Source organism: Lepidochelys olivacea, assembly GCF_965140295.1.
Source record: "Lepidochelys olivacea isolate rLepOli2 genome assembly, chromosome: 10".
In the NCBI taxonomy this organism is placed as follows: domain Eukaryota; kingdom Metazoa; phylum Chordata; order Testudines; family Cheloniidae; genus Lepidochelys; species Lepidochelys olivacea.
This window is the reverse complement of record NC_140420.1, coordinates 43183839-43202703: the sequence shown is the minus strand read 5'-3', so window position 1 is coordinate 43202703 and position 18865 is coordinate 43183839. Positions and strand designations below refer to the sequence as shown.

General features: G+C 47.2%; 1 protein-coding gene across 2 annotated transcripts in view; it reads left to right on the top strand.

Annotated features, from left to right (window-relative positions):
• Positions 1-15303, top strand: part of ARIH1 (ariadne RBR E3 ubiquitin protein ligase 1) — a 113296-nt gene extending 97993 nt beyond the window's left edge. Inside the window, exons 10-14 of one of the 2 annotated variants that reach the window (XM_084642399.1) lie at positions 360-490; positions 596-654; positions 9271-9542; positions 10430-10542; positions 14551-15303. In XM_084642399.1, the coding sequence (XP_084498525.1) occupies positions 360-490; positions 596-654; positions 9271-9542; positions 10430-10542; positions 14551-14635 (660 nt within the window). In that variant the 3' untranslated portion in view covers positions 14636-15303. The remainder of the gene's footprint in view (positions 1-359; positions 491-595; positions 655-9270; positions 9543-10429; positions 10543-14550) is intronic. The other variant, XM_084642400.1, reaches the window with a different exon arrangement.
• The last annotated feature ends 3562 nt before the right edge of the window (positions 15304-18865 follow it).

Here is an 18865-nt window from a genome sequence, read left to right as displayed (position 1 = left end):
AGTTGTTGATATTACTAATGATCATAAAATTACCTTTTTCCCCTGAAGTACCAGGGCAATATTGGCAAGTCAACTTACAGTGACTAGTCATGTAACCAGATGAGTCATTCTTCAAGCTTTATAGTTATGCCTTTTCCAGTGTTTGAAAGTTTCTTGGGGCCTGACTCAGGAGGGAAGAGGATCATATTGACTTTTTCCTGCCCATTTCATTTCTGAGGGTGTGTAATTTTTCACAGCTCTGTTGTGAACCAAGTTGGCTGTATTAGGTTCCATATTTGTGTTGTGTTCTAACAAGATCGGAAAGATTTGAGCAGATGGCCTGCTTCTAACATTGATCGTAGTATCTGTTCTGTTCACAGGAATGCCCAAAATGCCATGTGACCATTGAAAAAGATGGAGGCTGCAACCACATGGTCTGTCGGAACCAGAACTGTAAAGCAGAGTTCTGCTGGGTGTGTCTTGGCCCTTGGGAGCCACATGGATCTGCCTGGTAGGTTTAGAACCTTAATCTGGTGGAAGGATAGGGCAGTTATATTGCCAACATTCTACATGTTTTAACTTCAGTCCATGAACTCAGTCTTTGTCTTTTTTTCAGGTACAACTGTAATCGCTACAATGAGGATGATGCAAAGGCAGCAAGAGATGCACAGGAGGTGAGTACATAACTCTTGGTGGGCATTGAAAGAACATCTAGTTTTGAGGAACATTTTCTTTTGGGCTTCGTAAACCTTTAACTACCATATATTGTTACTTCTTGTTAAAATACACAAATAGTGAAGGTTGACAGTTAACCTCCAAAAAACATTTAAATTTGATCACAACGAAATCTTCCTTTTGGGATAAGGTCAATGTACAATGTCCTCAGAACATTTTAAACTGTGCTATTTGTCATTCTTGTTGCCTGCTGGTTTGCTGATTGCATGCATCACATTCACTGAGATGTTCGTGAAAGGCAGGCTCACTGAATAGAAGTCCTGGGTATACATGCAGCTGAGTTAAACATTGTAGTGTGAATATGGGTAGTACAACCAGGAGGACTCTCACAAACAGGGAGGGATTGCACCCTGTGTACAGCAGATTGCAGCAATTCATTTCACCCACTTTGGCTAAGTATTCCTATAGCTGGTAACTAGCATATTTCCTGAAACACCCTGTACTACAAATGGCTGTAACATGTACTGAAGTATATAATAAGCCGTCTTCTGTACCTCATATTTATCCTGTGCATGTCATTAGTACCTCAGCTAATCTGCCAGTGAAAAGAACACTAGGATGCATGTGATTCATGCTTGTATTATTCATCAGTGATGCATTTCTCCATACTAAATATATGCACCTCTTTCCCATACTCTGAGATTAGGTTTTTCCTTGATATAGTGTAAATATCAGTATAGTGAAACTATTTAATTTTTTATCTCTAGCTGCTAATCTGAAAATGTAATTTAAAAAAATATTTTTGGCTGTACAATCAATCTTGGTCATAAGTATTATTTCTTACAACCACATTGTAGTAACCTATAACCAGCACTTAACTTGGAAGGGTGTAAATCAGTGTTCTAATTAGGATATTAATTTCCTTTGTGGGTTGGACCCAGAGGTTGCAGTCAGGATAAGGCCCTTGTGTGCTGCGCTGTACACACATACTGGAATGAAATGACCCCACAGCGTATCGCTTCCTGTTAAATTCCTGAAAACAATTGTTGAATGTCCATAAGGAGATGATTTTGACCATCCCAATGGTCTATCGAGTGTCTAACAACTTTACAGAAGATGTGGGTTTACTTTGTGGGTCTAACAGCATGGAATGGCAGGGATTAGCAGTGATGCTGAGACAGAGATGAGATTAATCACCATTCTGGTCTGGTTGGGGTTTTGAGTGACAATCTTATTTTCCACTTAGAAGCAGTAGTGGCCACAAAGGATCGAAGGTTGAAATGGGGGCAGATATCTTCAGGTATCCAATGGGAACAGAGGGCCTCCTTTAAAAAATAAATAATAAAAAAGTTCTTCCTTAGATTTTGTGTTTTGGGTGCCAGCATGCACGCAGTCTTGTGCTTCCCTACAGGTAGCTGGCTTTGTAAGGACATGCATGCTAACTAAGGTCTTAGCTTGTATGCCTACTTCTCAAGTGCCATTTAAAGGGTATGTAATACCAGATGACCCATAACAATACAATACAGATCAATACAGATGAATTGTAACAACTCCTCTGATACAGTTGCCTAACTCTTCCCGTTATTAAAACTTTTCTGGCAGTTTTTTTGAGCTGCTCTAATGTCGTCTTGGTTTGCAGCAGGGATTTGAAATCTGCCAAGGGATGGCCCTGTGGTCAAAGGGGTGCCTTTTGCTGCTTGGCAAAAATCCACTAAGGGATTGGATAAAATGAGCTTTGAAGGATAGTAAACTGTTTAGGGCCAACCCTGGCGGGCTAGCCTGCCTTTCTTGAGCGTCTTTAATGCTGTAGGGACAAGGTGGGTGCCTGTTTAATATTTAATGCTGAACAAAATTCCCACTCCTGGTTTCTACTCCCCACATTTTCTTGTGGTCACATGTGCATACAACAAAACCTCTGGCTGGGGACACACCCCTGCTCTTCCTTCTCCTGCTGCTGACATGGCCTCTTCCTTGTCGATCTCAATATCTTTTGATTTAAGGCCTGAACTCTTTGACCGCATTCCCTCTCCCATAACTAGATGGGAATGGGAGGCCCAAAACTTCTGTTGTAACCTGGGGTTCCCCCCCCCACCCCCTTATTCATATATATATTTGATTCCCGCACCTTCTGAAACTCTGAAGTGGGTCATGACCTAGAAAAGGTTGAGAACCACTGACTTAAATGAAGATACACTTGGCTGGGAGCAAGTGAGGTTCTAGAGTGATGTTCTTCTTTGAGTGATAGTTCATGTGTATTCCACAATAGGTGTGCATGCTCGCCACGTGCACTGGTGCTGGAAGTTTTTCCCCTAGCAGTACCCAAAGGGGAGTGCCCCTAGCGATCCCTGGAGTGGAGCCTACATGGCACTGTATAAGGGGCACTGCGCACTCCCCCTACCTTCAGTTCCTTCTTGCTGCCAGTGAAGGTGCTTTGGAACTGCTCTGCTCCAGCTTGTCTGCAGCTTTCCTCTAGAACTCTTCGTTCGTTCATTCGTTGTAGCACTTGTAGTTGAAGGAGTCAGATTAGTTTAGTTTAGTGCACCTGGGTCCGGGCTTTAAGTTTTGTGACACTTGTAGGTGGCCGATGCCAGTGAGTGATCTGCATGCAGATTGTTTGCGCTGTCTGGGGGAAACCCATCTCAGTGATCGCTGGAAGATTTGCAGATCTTTCAAGCCTTGGACCAAGAGAGAAAGGGACATTCGGCTCGGGGCTATCTTGATGGAGTCGGCATTAACCAACTCCAGTGCGCCGCTCCGAGTCAGCACTAGTTACGGTGTCGGTGCACGGCAACCCCTCGGTGCCATCTACCAGTCGGCACCACTCCCCATCAGTGGGGCATGCCAAGAAGGCTAAGAAGAGGCCTTCTCCGCTGCGGCACCAGAGCAAGACCAGGGGAGAGGCTAAACCCATGTTGGGCAGTCCTTGGTCCCCATCGGCCTCCAGGCCTCCAACTCAGGTTGAGCGGAGTAGCCCAGCCCATTTGGAGCAGGCTTCCCCAGATGCCCTCCACGCCGGAGGCCCTGCAAGTGGTCCAGGACATTATGTCCCTGCCAGTACCACGGGGACCACCAACTCTGGCTCCCCAGTCCAAAGGCAAGCCACCACTGGGATCTCTACAGTCGCCCCTGCTCGGTACTGTTTGCGGTAGAGGGAATGTTCCCGACGCTGTTCGCTGCTCAGCGACCGCCCCGTGCGTAGTCCACGCCGGTCATCGTTGACCCCTACCAGGTTGTCTGGCTGGGTTCTGACTAACAGGGGCTCCAGGCACCGCTCTGCCTCGAGGAGCGGGCCCCGTTGAGACTGAGACAGATGGCACCAAAAGCCCTCATCTCCGAGGGGCTGCTGTAGCCAGTCGCTACACAAACATCGACTCTGTTCCCATTCATCGTCTCGCTCCAGGACCCCACCATGGCACCGCTCCTGCAGTCCTGGGCATCGATCACCGGCACCTCGCTGTCACGGATCCGCCCACTGGAGCCAATCGTGGAGCAGCTTCTACCTGCGGTACCGTTCCTCCATGTTGGGATTGCGGTCTCATGGTCGGCACCGTTCCCAACGACGACTCTCCTCCTGGTCCAGTGACAGGGACAGCGACAGGTCGTATGCCATCCCGGCCTCCCTTCATAGCCGTCAATCGATAGGACAGGCCAGTCAGGCTGAACAGCCTGCTCCGCCAGTACCAGAGCATGTGCAGTGGCACCGGGCTCCTTGGCTGGCACCATGGTACCAATGGGCCCCGTGGCCCCGACGCAGCCCCTGGTCGGGGCTCGCTCAGTGGCCGGAGCCTTGGAACAGCCGTTGACCTCTCTCTCGCAGCCTCCTTGGAAGGAGTCAGTGGGATGTGCATCTTCGCATCCATGACCAGAAGGCTACCAAGTGGTGGGACCCCCGGTTCCGGTGGGTACGCAGAGTACTGCGCCTGCCTCCTCACCCTCCCCTGATTAGGCGATTATGGCCCCTCATCCCTCTGTCCCTCAGGAGGACTCTAAAGCCCACCAGGAACTACTGAAAAGGGTGGCATCAAGCCTCAACCTTCAGGCCGAGGAGGTTGGAGGAACCCTCAGACTCCCTCTTCAGTGTCCTGTCAGCCTCGGTACTGGGCAGAGTGGCTCTCCCACTCCCCAAAGGGCTGGCAAAAATTTCAAACGCCTTGTGGCAAACCCTGGCTTCCTTGCCTCCCATCTCTAACAGGGCTGAACGGAAGTACTTTGTGCCCGCCAAGGGGTATGAATACCTGTACACCCACCCTGCCCCCAACTCCCCGGTGGTCAAGTCAGTCAACCACAGGGAGCTTGACTTATTTGGGGGAGGGGTTTATTTGTCCTTGAGCTTCCAGTTAAGGGTGGCGAACCATCAGGCTCTCCTGGGTCGGTATGAGTTCAATTTGTGGGGCGCTCTACCCAAATTGGAGGACTCCCTCCAGAAGCGTGATGGGAAGGAGTTCAAAGCTCTGGTGGAGGAGGGTACGACGGCTGCCAGGGCAACCCTATAGGCAGTGTCAGATGCAGTAGATACAGCTGCATGGTCTATGGCTTCTGCGGTGTCCATGAGGAAGCTCCTTGTGGCTTCTGCTGTCTAGGCTGTCCAGTGAGGTGCAGAACTCCTTGCAGGACCTCCCATTTCATGGCAAGGCCCTGTTTGCGGAACAGATAGACATAAAGCTGCACAGCCTGAAAGATTCCCACACTATGCTTAAGACACTTGGCCTCTGTTCCAGCTCCAGCTAGACCTAAGTTTAAGCCACAGCAGGTTCCCACCCAGGCCATCCACTCTAAATACTCTAAATACTTGTAAAAAGTCGCAGGACTATAAGAAACACCCACAGAGGCAGTCCCGGTCTGCCCCACAGCCTGGGTCTTCCAAGGGTAAACAGGCGGGGAAACGTCAGTTTTGACGGGATGTCCGGGGGCGACCTACCAGTTCACACCAGGGATCCACGCGTAATAAAGCTACCCTTCTCCAACCGGTTGTGTGCTTTCCTCCCAGAGTGGTTGCGGCTGACCTTGAACCGGTGGGTCCTCAACACCATCTCCTGGGGCTACGCCCTCCTATTTACCTCTACCCCGTCCAACCACCCTCCACCCCTATCCCTCCTGGGTATAGAGTTTATCGGGGCGGTCCTGGACGCGACGCTGGCCAGGGCCTCCCTCCCACTGGACAGATTCGAGACCCTGAAAGGGCTTGTCGACAGTCACAAAATTTCATGTGTCTCCAGCTCCTGGGTCGCATGTCGGCATGCACATATGTGGTTCACCACGCCAGACTCAGGAAGAGGCCCCTCCAGCTCTGGTTGGCTTTAGTGTTCTCCCAGGCCAGAGACAGGATGGACAAGGTCCTCACTGTGCCCGAGCCGGTGATCGCCTCCCTACACGGATGGTCCTCCCCGGGGAACATGCTCCGCCGGGTCCCGTTCAGGGGCAGGCCCCCGTCAGTGGAGCTGGTGTCCAATGCTTCGGACCTGGGGTGGGGAGCCCATGTGGGGGATGTTCAGACCCAAGGTCTGTGGTCTGCGCAAGACCTTGCCCTTCATATAAATGTTAAGGAACTCAGGGTGGTCCGGCTGGCATGTGTGGCCTTCCTGTCATACCTGGAGAGCAGAGTGGTCAGAGTTCTCACAGACAACACGGCCTTGATGTTTTACATCAACAGGCAAGGCGGGGCCCGCTCCTCTGCCAGGAAGCCCTCAGGCTGTGGGACTTCTGTATAGCCCATGATATTTGCATACAGTCCTGCCACCTACTGGATGCCCAGAACTCACGGCCTAAGCCGAGACTTCGCCTCTCAGCACGAGTGGTCTCTACACGCAGAGGGGATGCACAGATTTTTCCAAGAGTGGAGAACTCCCCAGGTGGACCTGTTCGCAACTTGGCAGAACCGCCAGTGTCCCCAGTTCTGCCCCGGGGGGTGGCTGGGAATGGGCGTTATCTCCTATGCCTTCCTCGTATCCTGGTCAGGCCAGCTTTTCTATGCCTTCTCCCTGATCCTGCTGATCAGCAAGGTCCTGGAAAAGATAAAGACGGACAGGGCCCGGGTCCTCCTGATTGCCCCGGCGTGGCCCAGGTAACATTGGTACTGGACCCTCACGAGCCTGGTGGTCACTCCGCCATGGCCAGGACCAGGGTCACTTCCTACACCTCACGGCATGGCTGCTCAATGGTTATGCTGGGAGGAAAGGGCATGCTCAGAAGGGGTGCAGTGCGTCCTCTTGGAAAGCAGGTGACCCTCCACACATCGAGCCTACTTTGCAAAGTGATCTTGGTTTTCCCAATGGGCGACTGAGCAGGGCGTTTCCCCTGTGGCTGGCCCAATCCAGCTCATTTTAGACTATCTCCTTTACCTTAGAGCCCAAGGCCTGGCGCCCTCATCGGTCAAGGTGCACTTGGCAGCCATATCGGCCTTCTACCCGCTGGTACAGGGGCACACGGTATTCTCCCATGCTATGACTGGCCGATTCCTTAAGGAATTGGATAGTCTCTTCCCATATGTTAGGCCCCCAGTCCGTCAGTGGGACCTGAACTTGGTGCTGGCCTGGCTGACGGGTCCCCTCTTTGAGCCATTAGCTACATGCTCTTGGTCGCACCTCTCATGGAAGGTAGCCTTCCTGGTGGTGGTCACATCTGCTAGACGGGTCTCGGAACTCAGGGCCCTACCTCCGAGCCCCCATACACGATGTTCCATAAAGATAAGGTCCAGCTCTGCCCACATCCTCCCTCCCTCCCGAAGGTGGTCTCTGCTTACCACATGGGTCACAACATTTTCCTGCCAGGCCTCTGCCCCATGCACCCAGTGAGAAGTGTCGCCTCCACACACTGGATGTGAGACAGGCTCTGGCCTTTTACCTGGAGCGGACTAAGCCATTCAGGAAGTCTTTGCAGTTGTTTATTGCCTTGGCAGAACACATGAGGGGTCAGCCGATCTCCACTCAGCAGCTCTCCAAATGGAATCACCTCTTGCATCCATACCTGTTATGATCTGGTGGGAATCCCTCCGCCATCGATTGTGAGGGCACACTCAACTAGGGTGCAAGCCTCGTCGGCTGCCTTTTCAGCCCATGTCCCCATTCAGGACGTTTGCAGGGATGCCACATGGTCTTCAGTTCACACATTCACCTCACATTGTGTGATTGTCTCCCGGACGCTGGGTTCGGCAGGGCTGTGCTCTGTCCCGAGAGTTTGTGAACTCCTACCCACCTCCAACAGATATAGCTTGGAATCACCTATTGTGGAATAAACATGAGCAATCACGCGAAGAAGACAGTTACCTTTTTGTAACTGATGTTCTTCGAGATGTGTTGCTCATGTCTATTCCACATCCTGCCCTCTTTCCCCTCTGTTGGAGTTGTCTGGCAAGAAGGAACTGAGGGTGGGGGGAACACGCAGCTCTCCTTATACTACGCCATGGAGGTGCCACTCCAGGGGTGGATGGGGCGCTCCCATACAGGTACTGCTAAGGGAAAGGCTTCTGGCACCAGTGCACGTGGCGAGCATGCACATCTATTGTGGAATAGACATGAGCAACACATCTTGAAGAACACCAGTTACGGAAAAGGTAACTGTCTTTTCCTTGCTGACTGTTGTTGGTGTTAATTTTGAACGCTTCACAAACTTTATTAAGAGCAAAGCCTCATACTCCCCTGAGATTACACAAGGTCACTTCTGACAGAACTGGGAAGAGACCTGTTATCTCCTACATAGTTGAACACAGTCTCACTTGCATCTGATGAAGTGAGCTGTAGCTCACGAAAGCTTATGCTCAAATAAATGGGTTAGTCTCTAAGGTGCCACAAGTACTCCTTTTCTTTTTGCGAAGACAGACTAACACGGCTGTTACTTTGAAGTCTCACTTGCTTAACCATGCTGCCTCCCAGAAGCTGCCATATCTGCATTTGGCTGTGCTGTCTGTAAAATGGGGCAGCTCTTGCATGTATAACCCACTGCCTTCAATGTGGTGTTCATTGTCCTTCAGTGGCTGTTCCATAGAGGATAACAACCTACTCCTGCTGACAGCTACTGAAGTTACTCTATTAGCTCAGGTGCAGAAGGTCCAGAGTTCAAACCTTGTTGATAATTGGGCTAGGGTGTTAGTTGCGCAAAATAGAATGTTTTTTCTTTTTAAAAACCTACAAAAATCTACATTGGATTGTTAAAGCAAAATCAAGCACTCAGCAGTTAGTAAATGTCAGAATTAAACCTGCTATTGTGCATATGCAGTAGCACATTCCTCCATGCTCTCCTCTCTTCTCCCTGCCTCATTCAGTGCTTGGCATGACAACCCAGGTGTGCCTGTGTACTGTAAATGGATTGTATTTTAGAATGTGGTTTAATTATTCTTCTAGATGCCATGGGTTGGGATTTCCTCCTGCAGTGCTAACGCCCTCTTTGACCTGATTTTCCCCAGAGGGTGTGGACCTGCTTACTCAGACCTGCACAATGACTGGGTGTGTTTCAGTGGTGCCAGGGTCCCATCTGAGCCTGATCTATTGAAAGGCGCAAAAACATCTTCCGAATGGAAACTCTGTTCTGTTGGTCAGACTTGAATTCCTTCAGACTATTTGTTCTCTCCTAGTTTTCAGCCATTACTTTGTTGTAACTATTTATTTTATTTTCCCTAATGGGAATTAACACAGCGATCCAGAGCAGCCCTGCAGAGGTACCTGTTCTACTGCAACCGCTATATGAACCACATGCAGAGCCTGCGCTTTGAGCACAAACTCTATGCTCAGGTGAAGCAGAAAATGGAGGAGATGCAGCAGCACAACATGTCGTGGATCGAGGTGCAGTTCCTGAAGAAAGCAGTTGACGTCCTCTGCCAGTGTCGTGCCACACTCATGTACACTTATGTCTTTGCCTTCTACCTCAAAAAGAATAATCAGTCCATTATCTTCGAGGTAGGGAAAATACACTTTGTGCTCCTTACTCCCAGCAAGCAACACTACTACCATGGGGGGGACTTGATCCAATGAAAGGAGTTACTCAGAGGCCATACAGATGTGGGTTTATTGAGTATTCTTGAGTGCTGGTGAGGCTGTAATAATCAGAGGTCATTTAGTATCACATGAAGCATTCCCTGCTGAGGAAAGGGGAAAGTAAAGTAAACTGGCACTGTAAATCATTGTCTAACTGCTGTCTCATGCTATACAGTAATCACTGTATTATGAGACCTACAAAAAGCAAGTTTTAGGTTTGATCTGTTGAAAGTGTCACCTAGATCTTCGCTTTAACATTGTTTATCTATCCAATATTGCTTGGTTTCAGGGCAGTAGCAGTAAAATAGTGGTCAAAAGCCAAAACAGTCCCTGAGTCTATGCTACATAGATAGAAGCAGTGGTGGCTGTTAACTTAAAACCATACACCATTATTCATGCAGGACCTAAGCAAAATGCTGTATGGCCCTACAGTCCGTGGAAGGAGCGTAAAGACCAATATTCAAAGCTGTGCTTTGTCATTGATTATGGACTTATCAGCAAAGAGGATATTAGCGTTGAGCGGAATTAGATGTATAAAGGATGGGAGGGGGGAGATTCTGCTTGCCCTGCAAGAAAAACCAAACCAGGAAACAAGCATTATGTCAAAAAATGTAAAGGAAATTTTGAATATCTGTAGTAACTTTTGGTTGAATTGTGAAATGAATTCTCCTTCTCACCTCTGATCTGTAGAGGGGCACTCTCTGAAGTGTTATCCAATCTAATTGTCTCCACCTGTTTCTCGTTTAGGTCAGGATTTCTAGACTATTTGAAGAAGTGTCTACAAAAAACTGGTCTCTTTGTCTTTGCAGAATAACCAAGCAGACTTAGAGAATGCTACGGAGGTGCTTTCTGGGTACCTGGAGAGAGATATATCCCAAGATTCGCTGCAAGACATAAAGCAGAAAGTACAAGATAAGTACAGGTACACTTTGAAATGAGTGTGTGTCCTATATTGCACAGACCCTGACATCATCCCTCTGTAGGTCACTTTTGGTTTGGTAGGTAAGAGCCTGTGGAGAGTGCATGTGTAACAACCAGGCCGCAAGTTTCTCCCAGACCTTATCCCTTCCGAGAGTCTCACTCATTGGCCTTCTGCCCTGTTTCTTGATCAGCAGCCAATCTCTTACCAGCAGCTAATCAAGCAGCAGAAGGCTGATCTCTTGCACACACACAAACCAAGCAAGCATTAGCAATGCGGGATTCCTAGTGAAGACAGGCTGCCAGCACAGTTTACAGCATAGTCATCTAGCCCTCTTGGGAGCAAGTTGAACTGACTGTGATGCTGGTGGGAAGCCCACAGCAGGACTCTCAGCACTGTTAACTCCTCTTCTGTTGAGCAGTGGTGGGAAACTTTCAGAGTGTTCCTAGTGTAGATAAGGCTCCTCTGTAAAGTGTGGTTGCCTTTGGACCATGCAGTTTTTGCAAGGAAGGAGGCTCTGAAAAAGATCAAGGAAGATTCATATGTAGTGAAGGGAGAGGGATGAGTTGGTTTAATGTTGTTTTCCAATAATTTTGCCCTGAGATGAGTCAACCAAAATGTTTTTGTAGTTGGGCAGCTAGACTCCATTGCATCTTTTCTCTCCCTGACTGTAAGCTAACCAATGAATAGGATCATAGAATATCAGTGTTGGAAGGGACCTCAGGAGGTCATCTAATCCAACCCCAGGACCAATCCCCAATATTTGCCCCAGATCCCTAAATGGCCCCCTCAAGGATTGAACTCACAACCTTGGGTTTAGCAGGCCAATGCTCAAACCACTAAGCTATTCCTCCCCCTCAAGGCTATAGTGAGAGAAGAGCAACATGCAAGAAAAGGGGGTGAGTCATGTACTCCCTCACTACTGCCTCTTAGAGAGATGGGGCTTAAAGGGCACATTATCCCACTGCTCCTGAAAGTCCTTGGGAAGTGCTCCTACAATATGGAAAAATAAAAACTGTAAACATAGATGGGTTACAGTATTATGGGCTTCAGTTCTAAGGCAACAGGCCAGAGTTACTAAATGTCTGATACATCTAGCAGGAAAAGCAAGCCACTGCACAAGTAAAAGGAATTCTACTGATTAGGAAGTTTCCCCTGTGAATATAAATACTAATGATCGTATGATGGAGGTTCCGCCCATTCCTGTAGTGGCTGGCAGCACTACTAGAATGGAACATTTCCGTTGGACTCTGGTTTTGAGTAGTTTTTAACTTGTTCTGTCATTAGGCTGTTTACTTTGGCTCTGATGCAGTTGCTCTTAAAATTTATTCTGTTATCAACTATCCAAAACAGACAGGCAAATTAAGACTAAACATGGTCTGGATTGCCTGAAAACACAGCATCCAAACCTGCCTTTATATTTCTGGGGAGACCGTGTGGCCTTCCAAGCACGCACAGGTCCTTGATTAACCAGATACTACCTTAATCGTGCAGCTTTAAAGAATTCTTTGGGGAATTCCAATGAATGTCCACCTTGTTCATTCAGCTCTAGCTGTTTTTGGCCTATCAGCTTGTGATGCCCATGACATTTCTGGAAAACAGGAGTTAGAAAAAGCCAGCAAAATAACCGAAGATTGGAAAGCAATTACTGTGCATGTTCCATTATCACATGTTCCATTAAATCAGTGGGACTTTGTGCTATGATTTACATTCCAACAGCTGATACCAATGGGAAGAACTAGAATAGGTTCATTCAAATAAATCTGTCAGCTGGATCAGATGCTGAGTGTTAATGTTAAGGCTGTAATTTAAAGCAAGACAATTCTGAGTGCTGCTGCTCTGTGGCTTTCCCTCTTGTTCCTAGGTATGGTAGCATATGTAATCAAGGATTGTTGGCTCTTTGAAGATTCCTGCAATAGACCTACGAGACAACTTTTTTCCCCTCTGCTAATGTGTATCTTGCCTTAGCTAGGACGACAGGTATTTTGCTTTTGCGGAGCAGAAGACTCAGCTGTGAGAGCCCTTCAGATGACACTGACAGACAAATGTGCCTGGAAACTGAACTTGCAGCCCTTGTCACATGCCTCTCTACCCTCAGTGGGAGCCTTTAACTCATGAGTTGGTTCCTAAATTCTAGCTTTTCATACTGCAGCTCAACATTTTTGTGCAGCTGAATGGATTTGGCTCAGCTAATTGTTTTTCTGCTGGTGGTATTCCACCTGTGCTGTCAAGCTGCACTGATTAGCCATGGAATTAGTGACATGGTCATACCTGCTGTACTGGGAAGCAAGTAATGGAGTAAAGGTTTTTTTGTCCCTAACATGCAAGTGGGAGGGGGCAGAGGGCAAAACTTGGCATAGCCAGTAAAAAGGGATTATCTCCAGAAATGTGTCAATGTCATAGAATCATAGAATTTTGATACTAAACTGGGAGGAGTGGTAGATACACTGGAGGGGAGGGATAGGATACAGAAGGACCTAGACAAATTGGAGGATTGGGCCAAAAGAAATCTGATGAGGTTCAATAAGGATAAGTGCAGGGTCCTGCACTTAGGACGGAAGAACCCAATGCACAGCTACAGACTAGGGACCGAATGGCTAGGCAGCAGTTCTGCGGAAAAGGACCTAGGGGTGACAGTGGACGAGAAGCTGGATATGAGTCAGCAGTGTGCCCTTGTTGCCAAGAAGGCCAATGGCATTTTGGGATGTATAAGTAGGGGCATAGCGAGCAGATCGAGGGACGTGATCGTTCCCCTCTATTCGACATTGGTGAGGCCTCATCTGGAGTACTGTGTCCAGTTTTGGGCCCCACAATTCAAGAAGGATGTGGATAAATTGGAGAGAGTCCAGCGAAGGGCAACAAAAATGATTAGGGGACTGGAACACATGAGTTATGAGGAGAGGCTGAGGGAGCTGGGATTGTTTAGCCTGCAGAAGAGAAGAATGAGGGGGGATTTGATAGCTGCTTTCAACTACCTGAAAGGGGGTTCCAAAGAGGATGGCTCTAGACTGTTCTCAATGGTAGCAGATGACAGAACGAGGAGTAATGGTCTCAAGTTGCAGTGGGGGAGGTTTAGATTGGATATTAGGAAAAACTTTTTCACTAAGAGGGTGGTGAATCACTGGAATGCGTTACCTAGGGAGGTGGTAGAATCTCCTTCCTTAGAGGTTTTTAAGGTCAGGCTTGACAAAGCCCTGGCTGGGATGATTTAACTGGGAATTGGTCCTGCTTTGAGCAGGGGGTTGGACTAGATGACCTTCTGGGGTCCCTTCCAACCCTGATATTCTATGATTCTATGACACTGAAGACTTATTTCTTATCTTTCTAGTTGGCTACTACATCTGAAATTAACATGATTCCTTCTGATTCATTGCTTTGCCCCAATGCCATTGATATTGGTAGGAGTGTACCTAGCTCTGGGATCGGTGTTAACTGCTGCTTCACCAACAGGGAAAACATCCTGTTTTGAATGTGTGCAGATTGGAGAGTCTTTTTAAGACATAGTGTGTAAACTTTTCAGGCACATGTGGTTGTGATTCCTAGGACAGACTCTCTTGGTCCAGCTAGGGTAACCAGCCATTGCTTTGTCTTTATTGCTTCCATCTTTACTGTTTTGGAGCTGAACAAAATTGGACCCTGTCTTTGTGTTATATTGGCTTTTCTCGTCTGTCATTGTAACGTGGTCCAGTGGCTAGGGCACCATGCTGAGTCAGCAGAACTTGGCTTCTGTTTCCAGCTCTGCCACTAACCTGTGCTGTGCTTGTAGGTATGCCACAACCCCTCCATGTGTCCATCTTTCAGCTTGTAAAATAGGGATAATGCTGAGCTAGCTTTGCAAATGACTTCCTTCTCTGCAGATCAAAGCACTATATTACGCATGTTTATAATGTGTACCTCACAGACATCTTGATTGACTCCCAGGCCTTGTCAAACCATGTCAAAGCATGACAGTCACTTGTGTACATGCAGTTCCTAACCAGCATCTCAATGTGCTCTCCCCCTTTGCTGCAGATACTGCGAGAGTCGACGAAGGGTTTTGTTGCAGCATGTGCATGAAGGCTATGAGAAGGACCTGTGGGAGTACATTGAGGACTGAGACTGGCCCTGCATAAAATGAACTCTGAAAACTTTTACCATCTAGAGTGCTCATGCAATTAAAACAAAACACACACAAAAAGAGGCACTATGCCTATTACACCGCTGGGTCTGTAGTACCGGGATTCTGTTTTGCTAACAGAAAATTTAAGTAAATTATATTGTAATAAAAAAGGTAGATAAACCATTGTACAACAGTATTCTAGGCGGCCAATAAGAGTGTGACAGACGCACTAAAAAAACCCTCCAACTTTAACTTGTAACGTAGCTTCATTCTCCAAGCCGACTCCTTTTTTTCTTTTTCTTTTTTTCCTGTGTGTAGTACAGATGAAATTTAAACCAGTTTCTTGACACCGCTTTTCATGTCCAAACCAGCCATTTTGATGTACTTTGGTAAGGGGTTCTCCCTCTCCCCCCTCCTCTCACACACCCAAGTTCATGAATGAATGTTGATTGGCTCATTGTAAAGATGATTCTCGGGGAGGGGAGGAGGGGGGTACACAGCAAGGAAAAAACTTTGTATATGACTTTTAAAACAAAAAGAGGACAACACAGTATTTTTCAAAATTGTATATAGCGCATATGCATGGACAAAGAGCAAGCGTGGCACGTGTTTGCATAATGTTTAATTACAAAAAAATATTTATTCTTTAAAAATCTTCAAGATTATGTCTATTTGCTGTGCATTTTCTTTGTTTGCTTTTTTTTAGCCCTGGGATTGGGGTGGGGGAAGCGTGTGCTGGTGTAGTGACTCTTTTGAAGGCTTTTATCTGAAAAGTTGAGTTTTTCCTCTTCCTGCATCTTTGATTCCCTGGCCTCCATGGTTTGTGTGTCCATTGCTGGCAACGGAACCACCCCTTCAAATTTCCAGCTCCTAATGCAAACTGATTAACTTGGTGTGCATTTCATTAGAGATGAATGTATGTTATGATTCAGGATGCTGTCTTTTTCACCCAGAATGTTACCAAAATCAGACCTAGCCATTCCCATGCACCCAGGACATGCGCTCTGAACCTGGCTGATGTTCAAATCCATGGGAAGTGTGTGTTAGGAATTTTTCTTTTGATGGAGGAAAAGGGGGATTCTCTCTTACGCCACTTCTTAAAGAGCATTGAAAGAATTCAACTGTGGATCTTTTCTCCCTCCCCCTTTAGCTATCAAATGGAACATTCCTTGCTGTTTTTAAGTTTCACTTACACTATTACAAATCGTGACGTTGAAAAGGAAGATGGTGGAATTGTCTGTTTGTTTTGGGCTCAGTTATTGGGCAAACTGTCCTGGCAAGTATTAAACACTCCATCTAGTGCAGTAGCAATTGAAATCATTGGGATATTTTTTCAATTAAAAGGGGTAAGAACTAATGAGTTTTAGCTACTGAGTCCATTTTTATTATTTCTGTAACAAGAGCTATGTTAAAGTACACAATTGGTGGTGGTTTTATTAAATTTACTTCTGTATAGGAATCCCTTCTGTGGTATTTTTCACCAGGCCAGTGTTCTAAAAGCTTGCTGATAACCTACCAAGTGAAGGGGGAAGGAATAAAGAGGGGTAGCTGAGGCAGTCTACAGAGAGGTCCCTAATATAAAACACCAGTTTCTGCTGAGGTGGTGTTAGCCATTTCCTTCAACTTTCTTGCCCTTGGAGAGGATGCTGCTAAATGCTGACACCTGCAGCAGGTTAACTTTGCACTTCCACTCCTGCTGTGCATCAGCTTCCCCTGAAAGGGCTTGTTTTCCTCAAGCCCTCTTGTAGAATTGCACTGAAGCAGAATGACCACATGCACCCTCACAACTTGTGTCCTGTACCCTTTTCTTTAGAAGGCTGCTCTGAGGGAAATTAATCCGAGGGTGTATGTCTGTACAGCGAAGAGCTCTGTTCTGACAGGCTGGGCACACAACAACGAGGACATCACTAAAGGACATCATCTGGCCTCACTTCTCATTAAAACTGCTCTATCCTTGCAGCTTTCTGCCACCCAAACTTTATTGATTGGCTCTTGAAAACATCAGACCCAAAATCTATATTTCAGGTTAAAAATGTAAATCAAAATGTTTCCTAAAATAGCATCTCCACCTGGAGCTAACTGAGGGGCACAAGTAGCTGTGCTGGGTGGGTGGGTGGGTGGGGGGTCCCCTGAAAAGAAATGTTCCTCAGTTAGCTGTTGAAATTTCCAGGGGTCAGGTTTTATCCTATTTGCTTACTGTCCCATCACCTGAAACCCACTGTACACATAAGAACTTCAGCTCCTAAAGATGAAGGGATTTATTGTGTTCTTAAATCTTGATCTCTGTAGACCTCATTTAAGACAACTGATTAAAACCACCATCTCCCATGTAGTGTTTAAGTTCTGCATAGGCTGTCTGTCACTGTTCACTTGCTGACCCTTTATCCCAGCTTTCAATACTCTAATTCTCCATATTTATTGAAAATTATCTTTTTCAGTAATGCCAGCTGGGCAGAGTCCCTTGCCCAGTCTGAGACTGATCATTCACATCAGCTGGCAGGCCCTTCCCTTCTTTTAAGGGCAAATATTTGCAATTAGGATGCATGGACTGGATGCTTGACAGCAGCAATACGCAAAATTGTGAATGGGCCTCAATAAATTACACTGGGCTAACTTCATGACAGGGTCCTACGAACAGAAAGCAGAACAGCAACACTAGTAGCTTGCCTTCAGAACCCTAAATCCCCTGTAACTCACTGCCGCTCTAGTGGTTTCTATACTATCTGGATCAATGACTGTTTTAGTACAACTGTTGCATTAGAAGTTAGTTAAGAGTGCTGTAGAGCCACCCCCACAAAACACACACACACACACTATCTTAACTGAGCTCTCAGCTGACCGGGCCCTATTAAGCACTTGCGTACGGTGAGACAATCAGATTGGTGGGTGGATTGATCCAGGACTCCTAACCTCCAATTTTCCATAGAGAGAGCACCTCATGCTGTGGAAATAACCGTTAGGCAATTTCATTGTAACTGCTGGACTGTTCCATGTTAAGGTTACAGAGGGAGAGAAAGCATTCCTAATGCTAATAAACTTTTATTTTGTTATTTCATTAGTTATTTTTGTGTTTGTCATAAATTCCTCAGGTACCTTGAGTGGTGGTGTAGGTAGGGTGCCCTATTCGTAGCTTGCCTGGGTGAGCTACTGAATGACACATCTCTATCTAAAATAGTGACCTTGACATCACAGTATATGTGTCTGGATTTTTCTTATTAAAGTGTTGTCACAGAGATCCTGGGCAATGCTCTGGAACTACTCCATACGAAGACAGGACTCTGGGGGAGCCTCCTCTCTGAGAGCAGACTGTCTCCAGGGCAAGAAGCTTACATAGCTTCGACCTTCCTGAGTCTGACCTCGGAGCATTCAGCAGCCCCTTCCACACCGTGCGCTTCCCACAGCACGTCCACCCACGTGGGGCTCCTTGGGAAGCCAGTTCTGAAGTCAAACGTGACTCTCAGCCAGCCAGTAAAACAGAAGGTTTGTTAGACGATAGGAACATGGTCTAAAACAAAGCTTGTAGGTACAGAGAACAGGACCCCTCAATCAGGTCTGGCTTGGGGGGCAGGGAGGCCAGAGCCCCATCTGGGCCTCCCTCCATTTCCCCAGCCAGCTCCAAACTGAAACTCTCCCGCCCCTCCTCTGGCTTTTGTCTCTTTCCTGGGGCAGGAGGCCACCTGATCTCTTTGTTCTCCAACACCTTCAGTTGGCACCTTTGCAGAGGAGGGGCCCAGGCCATTAGTTGCCAAGAGACAGGGTGTCGGCCATTCTCTGTGCAGACAGCATCACACTGGCCCTGTAGGGCTCTGCAACAATCACACCCCCTTATCTCACCACCTAGATACTTAAGAAATGCCTAGGGGAAACTGAGGCACCCACACAGTATTCAGAGAAAACGTTAAGAACATTCCTACTTCATCACAAGTGTCCACTCAGATACTGATGTCAGTCCCATGGCTGAGTTGTCCAGTACAATTAAGTTTCTTAACATCCATATATTATAAACATACTACCAGTCACAGAGATGGTGGCAGCCCATAAAATCAGTAGTGCCGGTCTCCTTGAAACCCGCATGTGCGGAAAGAGGCATGTGTGTGTCAGAGCTGGGTGGCTTCCTCCAACAGTTAGAGCAAAACAGGAACAAATTGCACTGTCATTCTAGAAACGGGCCTTTTTTAGCCTCCAGTAGTTGGAGAAGCTTGCAGTTGATTAGCCTTCCTGGTGATT